General features: G+C 39.5%; 1 protein-coding gene across 2 annotated transcripts in view; it reads left to right on the top strand.

Moving 5' to 3' along the window:
* The window catches only part of ttc17 (tetratricopeptide repeat domain 17), a 45,062-nt gene extending 29,847 nt beyond the window's left edge, over nucleotides 1–15,215 (top strand). Inside the window, exons 17-25 of one of the 2 annotated variants that reach the window (XM_061974815.2) lie at nucleotides 3,071–3,181; nucleotides 5,113–5,423; nucleotides 5,516–5,669; nucleotides 5,763–5,883; nucleotides 7,543–7,702; nucleotides 7,807–7,890; nucleotides 10,817–10,936; nucleotides 13,467–13,610; nucleotides 13,690–15,215. In XM_061974815.2, coding sequence (XP_061830799.1) covers nucleotides 3,071–3,181; nucleotides 5,113–5,423; nucleotides 5,516–5,669; nucleotides 5,763–5,883; nucleotides 7,543–7,702; nucleotides 7,807–7,890; nucleotides 10,817–10,936; nucleotides 13,467–13,610; nucleotides 13,690–13,821 — 1,337 coding nt within the window. In that variant the 3' untranslated portion in view covers nucleotides 13,822–15,215. The remainder of the gene's footprint in view (nucleotides 1–3,070; nucleotides 3,182–5,112; nucleotides 5,424–5,515; nucleotides 5,670–5,762; nucleotides 5,884–7,542; nucleotides 7,703–7,806; nucleotides 7,891–10,816; nucleotides 10,937–13,466; nucleotides 13,611–13,689) is intronic. The other variant, XM_061974816.2, reaches the window with a different exon arrangement.
* The last annotated feature ends 804 nt before the right edge of the window (nucleotides 15,216–16,019 follow it).

Here is a 16,019-nt window from a genome sequence, read left to right on the forward strand (position 1 = left end):
AGATGAGGACTTTGATGGATTTGTGGATGAGGATTGATCAAAAAATAATGTGAGTACATTGATAAATACTTCAATAAAGTACAACCGAACTCACCTACTCAGTGGCCTAGTGGTTAGAGTGTCCGCCCTGAGATCGGTAGGTTGTGAGTTCAAACCCTGGCCGAGTCATACCAAAGACTATACAAATGGGACCCATTACCTCCCTGCTTGGCACTCAGCATCAAGGGTTGGAATTGGGGGTTAAATCACCAAAAATGATTCCCGGGCGCGGCCACCGCTGCTGCCCACTGCTCCCCTCACCTCCCAGGGGGTGATCAAGGGGATGGGTCAAATGCAGAGGACAAATTTCACCACACCTAGTGTGTGTGTGACAATCATTGGTACTTTAACTTTAACTTTAGCTTTGCTCCTGCTGCCTTTTTAAAACAGCGTCCATGCATGCTAGCGTATGTTTTAAGATAGCGTATGTTTAACCATGCCTGCGCCCACAAATATGCTGCGCCTTATTTATGCGTCAAATACAGAAATAGCACCCGTAACTGACACGGCGCCTTTTAATATGGTGTGCCCTATGGTCGCGAAAATACGGTATAGTGGCTTCGATAACGGGAACCGGTTCTCAAAAAGGGATTCGAATCCATGGAATCGGTTATTTTCTTATCGAACAATCGGGAGAACCGGTTTCGAACATCATCCCTAGTTATGATTAACATTCTGAGATGAAGACTATCTCGTTTTAATAAGGTTCAAGGTGTTTCTCAAAATTCTTCTTCCTTGTACTTTATACGCACTTTTATTTTAACAGCCTCTTAAAGTAAATAATATTAGTACATTGTTTAACTTCTTTGCTCAATCCATTCCATAATTTGATTACACTTACTGATATGCTAAATGTTTTAAGCGTTGTTCGTCCATACAAATGTTTTAAAGTTAGTTATTCCTCTAATGTTATATTTTTCTTAATTTTTTGACAAGAGTTGTTATACATTTTTGGCTAGCAGATTATAGTTTGCGTTGTGCATAATTCTAGCTGTTTGCAGATGCACCAAATCATTGAATTTCAATATTTTTTATTCAATGATAAAAATGTTTTTATGTTCTCTATATCAAAACGTTATGTATTATCCTAACTGATGTTGAAATATGTTGAGTTGCATGTTATGTATGTACATGATAGTATCACCCTGTAAATCTAAACAAATCGTTTTAGTATTTTGAGTTTGACTAGTATATTTAGTAGGGAGATGACAAAAGATTTCAAAAGTTTTGAAAATATTAATAAATGTTACATTCTTGTGTAATTTCTACAAATGTTTTATTTTGTTAAATTCAACAGAAGAATATGTATTTTCTGTATTTATTTTCAAAAGTTATTTTGTTCTATGCTTTGTGCATATTAAGACCTCACTGTTGGCTTTTAAAGGTCATGTTACCTTCAAACTAAACAAAATTGACCTTTTTGTCCTCTTTTTTTTCCAAATAAGAATTAATAAGAGAACCGATAAGGAACCAAATCGTTAAGCAGAATCGGACCGGTAAAATCTTACCAACTCCCATCCTTACTCAGGAAGATAGTCAGCAAGAGTTGTGTTTGTCACACAGCAAAACACTGCCCCTTAGGGTTTTAGAAGGGAATTGCAAGTCACGCGCCAGCCCCCTCGGAAGAGCTATAATAAACAAACCAAGACACCGTCAGAGGGGATGCAAGCTACATGACACGAGAGTATATTCCAGCCTTTAGTTTTCAATTAACCTGTATATCTGAGATAGGCTCCAGCGCCCCCCGCGACTCCAAAGGGAATAAGCGGTAGAAAATGGATGGATGGATTTCCGGAAAAAAAACAACCCATGCATGCAGGTGGAGAACATGCAAACTCAACACAGAGATGAACCCAGATCTCCCGACTGTCCCCTAGGACACCGTGCGGCTATATTCATTATGCTTTGGTGTTGATGCTTGTTTCTGGAGGTGTTCCCAGATTGTAATTGAAACCATGCCCCACCCTTTCCAAAAGTATCGTAATTTAACTTTTGAAAATGTACACTGTTTAAATATATATCTTAAAGTCGTCACCGCTATTTTTCATTTTATAACCAGACACTGTCCAAAATAAACTTCACAAACTTATAGGGTCACTTAGTCACAACATCAGGTATAACTGCATAATGTCCAGGAAAAACAGACCTGCATAAAAAAACAGCTGCATGTATGTCATGTTTCGGTGTTATTATGCGCATGACATGATTAGGTGAAAATAATACTTTATCTAGCCACCCCTTTGGCTGAGAGCTTGACTTACTGTCCAAATAAGCACGTCCACCACGTCACAACATAGCTAGACTGCAAAACTCTGCGAACAGAGACATCCAATACGCCAAAATGCATGAACATTATGGTTTGACGCTTTGGCATTGTTTAATAATCAGTAATCAAGTTTCCAACGATGTATCATCTTTTATAAGTCAGAAAGGACAACATTTATCATAGATCCCCTTAAATATTTTTTTCCTGGTAAATACTTTGACATATTTTGTGTTGTGTCACAACATATTATTTAGCAAGGTAATATTTACCCATCTAGGAAATGGTTATCTTGTCCTGAGAAAACTCCAATGCTGTTCCTTGGAGCTGCAAGAGTGGCAGTGAGAAATAAGTAGTAATGAGCAAAGACAACACACCTACTTCCTTATTCATATCAGTTGGAGTGAAGCAAAAAGCACTTTGAAGTAGAGAAATGTTACCACTCAATAATTTAAAGCTGCTGGAAATAGCTTAAACCAAAATTAGAAGTGTCTCAATTTGATGTCTGGAGCCAAATATCCCTCCAATAAAGCACACAGTGTGCATGTTTTAAATACACAGTCTTATCTTGTCAAACAGAATATAATAATGTTTGTATTTTATGAAAGAGTGTGACACAACATATTGTTCAATTACATGTACTGTGTATGAATATAAATAACTTGACACAAAATCTGGACCTTTTAAAAAAAATGAATGCCAGTGACTCTTAATTTATGGTAGAAAATGTTAAGGCCAATGCTAATACTTACGTTTGTGTTGATTTAGAGGGTTCTGCTTGCGGGCCTGAAGTTGACCTTGCTATTCAGCTGGAAGAGTGGGAGGACGGTGAAGAAAAGCAGGATACATCATCCATTGAAGACTCTTTGCTCTTTGAAAGTAAGAATAAGATCAACACTTGTTTTTTTTCTGGCATCTAGTGGGAACTTAAACCGTAATCTTTCCCCGCTACATCGTGCATCAGATCTTCAAATCGCAAATTTAAAATAAAACATATTCCACATGTTTTTGGCCTAAATTGTTATGTATGTGTTATATGTATTACAGTGAAGTGTTTGTTTATGTTGTGGCGATCGATACATATTCTGCTATCAACAACCGAGCCGCCAAAGTGAAGATTAATTATTTTGATGCACTTCATCTTTAACATCAGTAATACAGCTTTGGCACAAGCAATGAATGACAACACAGACATGCAATGTTAACACGTAATGCTAACATCAAGGCTAACATTCGTAGCTGTCAGTGTCAAGTAGACCCAGTCTTTGTAGAGGTATTGGATTTATATTAAATTATATTTTATAAATATAAATATATATAATATATATATATATATATATATATGTATTTATTTACTTATTTATTTATTTATACTGCACATATTTCATATTTAGCCTGTAGTTTCACACATTTTTTTCATCTTTAGAGGACTCTGTTAACTTTGAGGTAATCCGTTTATCACAGTTAATTGGGACCAGACAAGATCGCGAGGGACGACTGTGTTGATATTGTCAGTTTAAAACTGCCTTCATAACAATGAGGTTGTTTTTTACTTTTGAATAATTTATTCTCACTTTTTACTTGGGTAAGCTTTATTTGTACATACTAATGCTAATTTTTGTAGTAGGGATTTTTTTACTGTTTGCTATTACCCTGACTGGCTTTTTGTATTGCATTGTAGATAGATACTTAAGTATTACCATGTGCACACTTAAAGGGGAACTGCACTTTGTTTGGGAAATCATTCACAATCCTTATGTAAGACAAGAACACATATATTTTTCTTTTTTTATGCATTCTAAATACTAAATAAATGTGATCAAAAGTCTGCTTACAATGGAGCATAAGGGAGTCTCTCAATTCTGCCTATAAAGCCATTAAAAAAAACATCCAAACACCTCCATTAAGGTTTTATTTACATGCTGTAAGTATACATACGGTTTTATATACATGCTGTAAGTATATAGTTAATTTTAAAAACACATCACAACGCTCGTTTTCTTTTCAACAACATCACTGATTATTACACCCTGCAGACTTCATGAGAGCCACGAGAAAAGAATAAAACATCACTTACTGTACAATGTCTGCTGTCATTAGGATGCCGATTGATAGAGTCTTGTTATAATCCTTACGAAGAAAAGGGGGGTGGAACCAAGCGTCTCTTTGTGTCATTCTCGCTTTTCCCGGGTATTCCGACAGCTTGTCGGAATACGTCCTCATCCTTCTACTATCCAGGTGAGAGTTATGATTTATGATCTACAATAAACTTCCACAAGCAAAGAAGCGAGGAAGCAACTTACCACTCTATGATGTCAACATTGGCACACAAGCCTGTGATCACAGTAGTTTGTCTGCGTTAGCGCTTAAAATAACAATATCACTAATACTTGGTTAATATTCAATTCACAAAATGTAAATGGAGTATTGGTGGTGGTTTTTGGATGGTCATCTATTGGGTTTTATGGGCGGAATAGAGGACCTCCCATTGGCCCCATTGTAAGCAGACTTTTATTCACGTTTATTTACGAGTTAGAATGCATTAAAAAATACATCTGTTAATTTTTTTCACAATGATTGTAAACAAGAGGCAACATTTAAAAAAAAAGAAAAAAAAAAAAGAAGTGCAGTCCCCCTTTAATTGACCACTTCTAGATAGTTTTATTACATTATTCGCTGGGTTTGTACATTTCCACAATTCATGCTTTTTGTATTCTTCTATCTCTCGTCTAAAATTCCAATAAAAGATGGTATCTCTTTAAACGCAGCATCAACTTGACATTGTTGTAATCCCTTGGTCTCTTGTGCAGAGGTTGTCTTGGACACAAACGGGTCTGGTGAGGCGGCAGGAAAACAACAGGCTGCTCGCTCTTCCTCAAGAACAGCCCCTCCTCTTGGAGATGGAGTGGTGGAAGGTGAAGAGGAGTGGCAGCTGAAGGAAGACTTGATGGGAGCTTTCGAGGGGGCTTTGGATGTTGGTGGAAAACGAGGCGACCTGCGTGGCATCCGGGTGCTTAAGAATGACCGCGTGATGGGGGCACGTGGTGGTGGTGGTGGTGGTGGCGGCGGCGGCGGCGGGCCCTGTTTTGGAAACTGTGAGGATGACGAGGGTTCAGAATGGGTAACAGCACATTGTCTCTCTGCGTATCGATATGACAATTTAGAGCATGTAATTCTTGACTTTTGTAACTTGTGTGTGTTGTTCCATACCAGATCACTTTTCAAGTAAAGAGAGTTCGGAAGGCAAAGGTGGACGGGACAGAGAATGTGGTCATTCCTGATGAAAGCCAGAGTGGGGAGCCAATGAGTGTCGGCCAATCTGTTTTGGAGATCAGTGGGCCAACTATCCCATCACCAGGTCCTTCGGGTACCAAAATGCACTCATATCGAGCACTGAAACCTGGATAACACCCTACCAGCTGGATTTGACGTCCTGGTTATCATCCTTTGCTCTGGGCAGGTCGCAGGAGGGACTACTCAAGTCTTGGCTGGCCAGGGCCAGAGGAGTGTCAGCGCACACGAAGGGTCGACCTCACCACAGTAGCCAGCACCTGGTTGGCTGTGTCGGCCAAGAACATTGAGTAAGCGTTTGTCACGCTTTCATGTGGGCAGCACTATGACGTATGTGGTCGGCATACGTTCAGTCAAATGGTTGTGTGTATAGCATGCTTAGCCAGTCCTTTTCCTCTCGTCCTCCTTGGAAGAAACATAGTTTATGTTCTGCCATGGTGGTGAGGATTAGTATCTTAGAAGCGGCTGTGCAGTTTGTTGCAGATTGCTCTCAAATTCAAGCCCCTCCTGAAATTCATGCAGCTCCTGCATGATTGCAACAAAGAACACGGAAATGCGAGTGTGCATCCCTTTTTAGGGAATCTTTCTCGTGAGCCATGTAAACACCGGGACACAGCTACAGTAAATATAATTTAAAAAGGGACCCCAATCCCATCCAATGATAGACATTGGGACATCTCTAGAATTAGTAGCAAGTAGTTGTATCTACAATCTTGATTGGGATAATCTAACAATGTGAAATGCTTTAAAGGGGAACATTATCACAATTTCAGAAGGGTTAAAACCATTAAAAATCAGTTCCCAGTGGCGTATTTTATTTTTCGAAGTTTTTTTCAAAATTTTACCCATCACGCAATATCCCTAAAAAAAGCTTAAAAGTGCCTGACTTTAACCATCGTTATATACACCCGTCCATTTTCCTGTGACGTCACATAGTAATGCCGATACAAACAAACATGGCGGATAGAACAGCAAGTTTATAGCGACATTAGCTCAGATTCAGACTCGGATTTCAGCGGTTTAAGCGATTCAACAGATTACGCATGTATTGAAACGGATGGTTGTAGTGTGGAGGCAGGTAGCGAAAACGAAATTGAAGAAGAAACTGAAGCTATTGAGCCATATCGGTTTGAACCGTATGCAAGCGAAACCGACGAAAACGACACGACAGCCAGCGACACGGGAGAAAGCGAGGACGAATTCGGCGATTGCCTTCTAACCAACGATTGGTATGTGTTTGTTTGGCATTAAAGGAAACTAACAACTATGAACTAGGTTTACAGCATATGAAGTACATTTGCCAACAACATGCACTTTGAGAGTGCAGACAGCCCAGTTTTCATCAATTAATATATTCTGTAGACATACCCTCATCCGCTCTCTTTTCCTGGGGGTCTGGCGGCAGATTTCTTTGACTTTATCGTTGGAAATGCATCTGCTTTGAGTGTCGCAGGATATCCACACATTCTTGCCATCTCTGTCGTAGCATAGCTTTCGTCGGTAAAGTGTGCGGAACAAACGTCCAATTTCTTGCCACTTTTGCATCTTTGGGCCACTGGTGCAACTTGAATCCGTCCCTGTTCGTGTTGTTACACCCTCCGACAACACACCGACGAGGCATGATGTCTCCAAGGTACGGAAAACAGTCGAAAAAAACGGAAAATAACAGAGCTGATTTGACTCGGTGTTTGTAATGTATTTGAGAAAATGGCGGATTGCTTTCCGATGTGACGTCACGTTGTGACGTCATCGCTCCGAGGGCGGATAATAGAAAGGCGTTTAATTCGCCAAAATTCACCCATTTAGAGTTCGGAAATCGGTTAAAAAAATATATGGTCTTTTTTCTGCATCATCAAGGTATATATTGACGCTCACATAGGTCTGGTGATAATGTTCCCCTTTAAAGCATACAAATTAATGATTTCCACATTGTTGCCTCTTTCCCCTAGCATCACAGAGCATATAGATTTTGCCACCCCACTACAAGAGCCAGCCGTCGAGCCTTTATGTAATGCAAACCTAGCTGCCAGTATGCACACCCTCGACCACCTTGCAGGCATGGCCAATCGAGCCGCCATCCACTACACAGGAGAAAGTCAGCTACGTGAGGTAGGATAGCCTATACACTGATCAAACACTGAAGACCAAACACTTTTAGGTACAGATGATTAATACTGTTATTGTGTATGTCATTTAAATGGCTCTGCCCTCAGGTCCTGCAAAACCTTGGCAAAGATAAGTTCTCTCCTCAGTCCTTTGAGCAGGTGGGGACTCGCATCGCTAAGGTATTGGAGAAGGTAAGCGCTCAAATTAAGAACTGAAATCTAAAAGCTGTATGTTTAAATACAGGTAGTTTGCTTTAGTGTTCAGCCTTTTAGTATTTCATCAGGAAAAAGGTCTGTTTGTGTTAACATTTACAATTTGGTGCTTTTAAGATTAAAGATGCACTTAGATGGATGTTTGCTTCTACGCTGGTGACAGCATGACCACAAATGTTACATTTGTTGAAAACTGGGAGCTGCTATGTATTCATAGTTGTCTGGCCACTACATTTGCGCATCCGTTTTATTTGGATCTAATCTTTTTCTTGATGAAGTTTTGACATTTTATTTCCCATTTTGGGGCATCCAATTGTAATATTTGGAAATGTCAGCTTTGTATTATACTGTCATTAGAACAGCAGGTGGCATTATAGAGCACTGCTGCTGGGGGGAAATGGGAGCTAGGGGCTGGGTTGCATGCCTCTGGTGCAAGGTGCAAGCGAGTCCAGCATGTGGAGGGATTATTAGTTGATCAACATATGTGTATGTATATATATATATACAGGTAAAAGCCAGTAAATTAGAATAATTTGAAAAACTTGATTTATTTCAGTAATTGCATTCAAAAGGTGTAACTTGTACATTATATTTATTCATTGCACACAGACTGATGCATTCAAATGTTTATTTCATTTAATTTTGATGATTTGAAGTGGCAACAAATGAAAATCCAAAATTCCGTGTGTCACAAAATTAGAATATTACTTAAGGCTAATACAAAAAAGGGATTTTTAGAAATGTTGGCCAACTGAAAAGTATGAAAATGAAAAATATGAGCATGTACAATACTCAATACTTGGTTGGAGCTCCTTTTGCCTCAATTACTGCGTTAATGCGGCGTGGCATGGAGTCGATGAGTTTCTGGCACTGCTCAGGTGTTATGAGAGTACAGGTTGCTCTGATAGTGGCCTTCAACTCTTCTGCGTTTTTGGGTCTGGAATTCTGCATCTTCCTTTTCACAATACCCCACAGATTTTCTATGGGGCTAAGGTCAGGGGAGTTGGCGGGCCAATTTAGAACAGAAATACCATGGTCCGTAAACCAGGCACGGGTAGATTTTGCGCTGTGTGCAGGCGCCAAGTCCTGTTGGAACTTGAAATCTCAATCTCCATAGAGCAGGTCAGCAGCAGGAAGCATGAAGTGCTCTAAAACTTGCTGGTAGACGGCTGCGTTGACCCTGGATCTCAGGAAACAGAGTGGACCGACACCAGCAGATGACATGGCACCCCAAACCATCACCCAACCATGCAAATTTTGCATTTCCTTTGGAAATCGAGGTCCCAGAGTCTGGAGGAAGACAGGAGAGGCACAGGATCCACGTTGCCTGAAGTCTAGTGTAAAGTTTCCACCATCAGTGATGGTTTGGGGTGCCATGTCATCTGCTGGTGTCGGTCCACTCTGTTTCCTGAGATCCAGGGTCAACGCAGCCGTCTACCAGCAAGTTTTAGAGCACTTCATGCTTCCTGCTGCTGACCTGCTCTATGGAGATGGAGATTTCAAGTTCCAACAGGACTTGGCGCCTGCACACAGCGCAAAATTTACCCGTGCCTGGTTTACGGACCATGGTATTTCTGTTCTAAATTGGCCCGCCAACTCCCCTGACCTTAGCCCCATAGAAAATCTGTGGGGTATTGTGAAAAGGAAGATGCAGAATGCCAGACCCAAAAACGCAGAAGAGTTGAAGGCCACTATCAGAGCAACCTGTGCTCTCATAACACCTGAGCAGTGCCAGAAACTCATCGACTCCATGCCACGCCGCATTAACGCAGTAATTGAGGCAAAAGGAGCTCCAACCAAGTATTGAGTATTGTACATGCTCATATTTTTCATTTTCATACTTTTCAGTTGGCCAACATTTCTAAAAATCCCTTTTTTGTATTAGCCTTAAGTAATATTCTAATTTTGTGACACACGGAATTTTGGATTTTCATTTGTTGCCACTTCAAATCATCAAAATTAAATGAAATAAACATTTGAATGCATCAGTCTGTGTGCAATGAATAAATATAATGTACAAGTTACACCTTTTGAATGCAATTACTGAAATAAATCAAGTTTTTCAAAATATTCTAATTTACTGGCTTTTACCTGTGTGTGTGTGTGTGTGTATATATATATATATATATATATATATATATATATATATATATATATATATATATATATATATATATATATACATACACATATACATGTATGTATGTACCTAATGTGTATAGAAGCCTAACACTCAGACTGAAGTCGCACAACACTGTGTTGCGCTTTCATAATAAAAGCAACATCAAATAGTTTTCTCCTCTGGAGTATACTTTTTGTGTGGGACAATTGCATCTGTCTCCAGTATTGTCCACACTTGTCGCCACCTAATAACAGCAGTGCAATCTTAAGTGCACGCCGAGGCTCCACGGAAGTGAAATTAAGTCAAATCGAAGCGATCGGCTGCAGCAACCCTGGGAAAAGCTGGTCAATGTTACTCATGTTGATGTTTCAGTTCGACGTGCTGATGGAGTTTTGTGCTCATACATTGTGTTCTCTGCTGCCGCGGTTGTCGAAGTTCTTGATTTGATATGCAGTTAGTATCGCCGACAATCACCCTTATTTCATCTTGGCAGCCAATTTTGTGATCGTGATTAAAATGTGATTAATTGTGCAGCCCAAATATACACATTATCATAACCAATTGCATGATGCTTGTTGTGATACATTGTGGCTTAACTGTGAAGAATTACTGGCCAAACCTCCAGCTCACGCTTTTCGCCTATTGATATTTAATTGAAGACTTGTTTAGATATTATTATAACATGATACTGATGTATCACTTTTACTTTTTTATGCTGACATTAGCAACCCAGGGCCGACTAGCTAACTGTTCAACATAATTGTCACTTCTCTCTCCCTGTAGAACCAGACATCATGGGTATTATCCAGTATGGCTGCACTGTACTGGAGGGTGAAAGGTCAAGGCAAGAGAGCCATCGACTGCCTGCGACAGGCTCTCAACTATGCCCCCTATCACATGAAGGTTAGTATTCCCTGTGCCTTGATTCCAGGATTATGTGGTATTATTACCTCCTCTAATTAGCATGTTTTCATGGATTTTTTATTGGCACATTATTTTTGGTGGTATGCCAATTTTTTTTCAGTAGAGTAGTACCTCAACTTACTAGTTTAATTGGTTCTGTGATGGAGCTCTTAATTCAAAACACTTGTATCTGTCAATTTAATTCAAACATGTAACATGCCTTTTAAAAAGGAAAACAACTACTTTTAGATAAGAAATATTGTATAAATACATTGTAATGTACTACAAACAACTACAGTAGTTGTATGTGGTAATGTAATAATGTACAGCATCTAACTTGGAGAGCGGTCTTCTTCGGCATCTCCTTCGAGCTGTTTTTCTGTCAAACACACCATCAGCAGTTTTCCCATTTTTCATGGGTTAATTGCCGCCGTTTAGATATTTTTTTAACATCCTTTGCTGATTAAGTATGGTGTAGATGAGCAGTGACACGCTTGATTTGCTTCGCCAAGTTGGCAACATGCTTTGTCATGTTTTTGAATATCCATCCATCCATTTTCTACCGCTTGTCTGGGTCGCGGGGCGGCTGGAGCTTATCCCAGTTGCACTGGGGCTGAAGGCGGGGTACACCCTGGACAAGTCGACACCTCATCGCAGGGCCAACACATATAGTATTTCTTTCTTTAATTTAATGAACATCATCCACTTATTCTTCCCAGAACTGTCCTTCACATTCACTTTCTTCCTTCTCATGGCTGGGAAACAAAGTTATGTCGATCTCCAGCTATAAGATAATGCTAGCAAGCAAGACCAGATGTTTCAAGCAGACCTTACGGGGTTCACTGTGACATTTGCTAAGTCAACTAAGGGCGGGGTTGCTTGTAACTAAAATGTTTGCTTGTAGCTTCAAGCATAATGTTGAAATTTTTCACCTTTTAAGCAAAATAGAACACCTTAGAATGGCCTTTGTTCTGCTTGAAGAGATCGACACGATGAGCCAGCCTGTTTGTTATATTTGCACTCTTACACACATATTATTATAAATGGTGTCATTAAGTACCAACCTGTAGAGAGAGAGAGAGAGAAAAGTCAAGTTAAGTTTCAGTTTCGGTTCCTGCCGAGGCGGGTCTTACAGTAGGTGAACAAAAGCATGACAAGGGCAACCATTTTAGAGACTGCTTCGAGATAGCTCCAATCGTTGAAGCTGATAATGTCAATAGAGCAGCGTAAGCTCGTTAGCTCTCTGTGATCACTGCGCTGCTAAAAAATAGTTTGTCTGCGTTAGCGCTTATAATAACAATATCGCTCATACTTGGTTGATATTCAGGTCACGACATATAAATGGAGTATTGTTGGCGGTTTTTAGATGGCTATTTATTGGGTTTATGGGCGGAATAGAGGCTCCATTGTAAGTGGACTTTTTACGAGTTAAAATGCATTAAAAAAATGATTAGGGATGTCCGATAATATCGGACTGCCGATATTATCGGCCGATAAATGCTTTAAAATGTTATATCGGAAATTATCGGTATCGGTTTCAAAATTATCGGTATCGGTTTCAAAAAGTAAAATTCATTACTTTAAAATGCTGCTGTGTACACGGACGTAGGAAGAAGTACAGAGCGCCAATAAACCTTGAAGGAACTGCCTTTGCGTGCCAGCCCAGTCACATAATATCTACGAATTTTGACACACAAGTGAATGCAAGCATACTTGATCAACAGCCATACAGGTCACACTGAGGGTGGCCGTATAAACAAGTTTAACACTGTTACAAATATGCGCCACACTGTGAACCCACACCAAACAAGAATGACAAACACATTTCGGGAGAATATCCGCACCGTAACACAACATAAACGCAACAGAACAAATACCCAGAACCCCTTGCAGCACTAACTCTTCCAAGACGCTACAATATACACCCCCCGCTAGCCCTTACCCCCACCCCCCACCTCAACCCCGCCCACCTCAACCTACTAATGCTCTCTCAGGGAGAGCATGTCCCAAATTCCAAGCTGCTGTTTTGAGGCATGTTAAACAAAATAATGCACTTTGTGACTTCAATAGCAAATATGGCAGTGCCATGTTGGCATTTTTTTCCATAACTTGAGTTGATTTATTTTGGAAAACCTTGTTACATTGTTTAATGCATCCAGCGGGGCATCACAACAAAATTAGGCATTATAATGTGTTAATTCCACGACTGTATATATCGGTATTGGTTGATATCGGTAATTAAGAGTTGGACAATATCGGAATATTGGATATCGGCAAAAAAGCAATTATCGGACATCTCTAAAAAAGATATATGTTCTTGTCTCATAAAGATGGTGAAATATAGGCACAATCAAAATAAAAGTGCAGTTCCCTTTTAAGTTGAGATATCTGTATTTAATAAATCAATAATAAAAGGAAATAGAAATAGATTTTCCTATTGTTACTGAGATTGGAATAATCAGCCTTTGTGTTCAGTTTACCCCTCTTATAATCAATTAACACTTACTGTTTGTATTCTCCTATAAACCAGGATGTGCCCCTAATCAGCCTTGCCAACATCTTCCAGAATGCTCGGTTGTGGGATGACGCCCTCACAGTCGCTCGCATGGCGGTAGAAATCGCTCCACACTTTGTTGTCAACCACTTCACCCTCGCCAACGTCTACATAGCTATGGTAAATGGCTGCTTTCCCTCGAGCTGGTCCAGCTGCGACAGACAAACGCTTGCATGGTTTGTGTGTTTCTCCACGGCAGGAGGAGTTCGAGAAAGCCATGCGCTGGTACGAGTCTACGTTGAAGCTGCAGCCAGAGTTCGCACCGGCCAAAGACCGACTGAGAACCATTCAGTGTTACCTTCTAAGCAAGAGGGAACGTCGTCAACCTTAAACCACCCGACAAAGAGCCAACGGTTACGGATACAACAGATAAAGAACACACAAACATCCAGACAACTCATTCGTAGCCCATAAAAATCTATACTTTACCATATCCAGCAGAACTTTTAATTAAAACTGCCCAATTTCTGTTTGCAACACTAAAACACCACAGTGTAACTTTCCTAAAAGGTAGCTTCTCTTTTATATACGGGGTACAAACTCCAAATACAGTGGAACCTCGATTAACATAATTTTTTGGTTCTTGAACAGGGTTCGTAAATAGAGAAGTTTGTATATTGAAGTCTATTATTGTTCCATAAGAAACTATGTAAACCTGAATAATGGGTTGCAGCCTTTGCAAAAGTCCATATTTTTCTAATGGTTTGTACACTTAAAACAAAATACAAATTGTACTGTATATCAAACAAACATAACAAGGATGCAAGGATCAATTTTATATTTAATAACAAATAACCAAAACCACAACTGATATGACCTTGTATTCAGTCGCCCTGCCGACACGCACACACACTGTCACTAGCTCGGTGGTGCACTCACAGTTTGAAATCACAAAGCTCTTTAACAATCAAGTCGCTACTATTTTTTGTAATAAAAAAAATAAATCAAATTTATTTAATCTTTTTAGAAGGAGGAAGCAAGAGTCGACAATGCTGTGGATACTTCCTGATTGTTTCTAACCACACATCGCTTCTCCATTGCTTTCTATAGACTCCTATTTTTCTAGAAAAACTAGAAAAAAGGCTTAAAATAAACACTGAAAAGCACACAAAGTAGCAATTAGCACAGTAGCTAAAGACAGCACTGCTCTGCTGACTAAATGAGCGCGAAGGTGGATAAATGTGGGCACGCGACAGGAGGATGAAACATATTTGTATTCGTTTTTGGTTCGTAAATCGAGGTTCCACTGTAGTCACTGCTGTCGGTGACGGCATTTTAATATAAATACTCCTAAAATAAAGGGGACAAGCAGAATATGAGGATACAACTTTACTGTAATGTTTGGATCATATGGCCAGGAATCTGTGTTTTAAATCTATTAAAATGATAAGTTTTAATTGGAAGGGTTATAACTCATCACACATAATTCATGAAGACATTGCTCCGTTTGGAAAATTAATCAATTGTTTCCCTTCATAAAATAGTTGGGGAACACTTAATTGTTGCACTTTTGTCATCATTCCTATGCCAAATGGGACCGACAGACCAGTTTTGCTCCAAGCTAATTTAATGAACAAGTAGTTAAACTGAATGATGCTAGTATAATCTGCTTTTTAAGATAATCATTTGACAGAATAAAAGATATCCTTCCGGCCCTCCAATAAAAACTCTCACAAGTGCAATCTGTATTAAATGTACAGTATTAAAGGCCAAATGTGGATTTCATATTTGTTTTCGCAGCATTTTTTTTAAAAATCTTTCTGGAACAATCGAAAGCATTGAGGCTCTTAAGATACAACACTTTTACTGCTTGGACTTTTTAATGAAGTTAACATCTTCCAACTGACCACATGGGGGCACTGTCAGCCTTCTTTACCTCCCATATATTAAAGCTTTACTCAAAACCAGGTAGGCTTGATTGCCTGTTTGAAAATACCAGTAATATAATAACAATTGTGCTCATTTAAAAAAAAATACAAATCGACTTTGGGATCACATGGTCACCCTATGACAAATTCAATCATTGGTACTTTAACTTAAAGGGGAACATTATCACAATTTCAGAAGGGTTAAAACCATTAAAAATCAGTTCCCAGTGGCTTATTATATTTTTTGAAGTTTTTTTCAAAATTTTACCCATCACGCAATATCCCTAAAAAAAGCTTCAAAGTGCCTGATTTTAACCATCGTTATAAACACCCGTCCATTTTCCTGTGACGTCACATAGTGAACCCAACACAAACAAACATGGCGGAAAGAACAGCAAGCTATAGCGACATTAGCTCGGATTCAGACTCGGATTTCAGCGGCTTAAGCGATTCAACAGATTACGAATGTATTGAAACGGATGGTTGTAGTGTGGAGGCAGGTAGCGAAAACGAAATTGAAGAAGAAACTGAAGCTATTGAGCCATATCAGTTTGAACCGTATGCAAGCGAAACCGACGAAAACGACACGACAGCCAGCGACACGGGAGAAAGCGAGGACGAATTCGGCGATTGCCTTCTAAGCAACGATTGGTATGTGTTT

Source organism: Nerophis lumbriciformis, linkage group LG15 (assembly GCF_033978685.3).
Source record: "Nerophis lumbriciformis linkage group LG15, RoL_Nlum_v2.1, whole genome shotgun sequence".
Taxonomy (NCBI): domain Eukaryota; kingdom Metazoa; phylum Chordata; class Actinopteri; order Syngnathiformes; family Syngnathidae; genus Nerophis; species Nerophis lumbriciformis.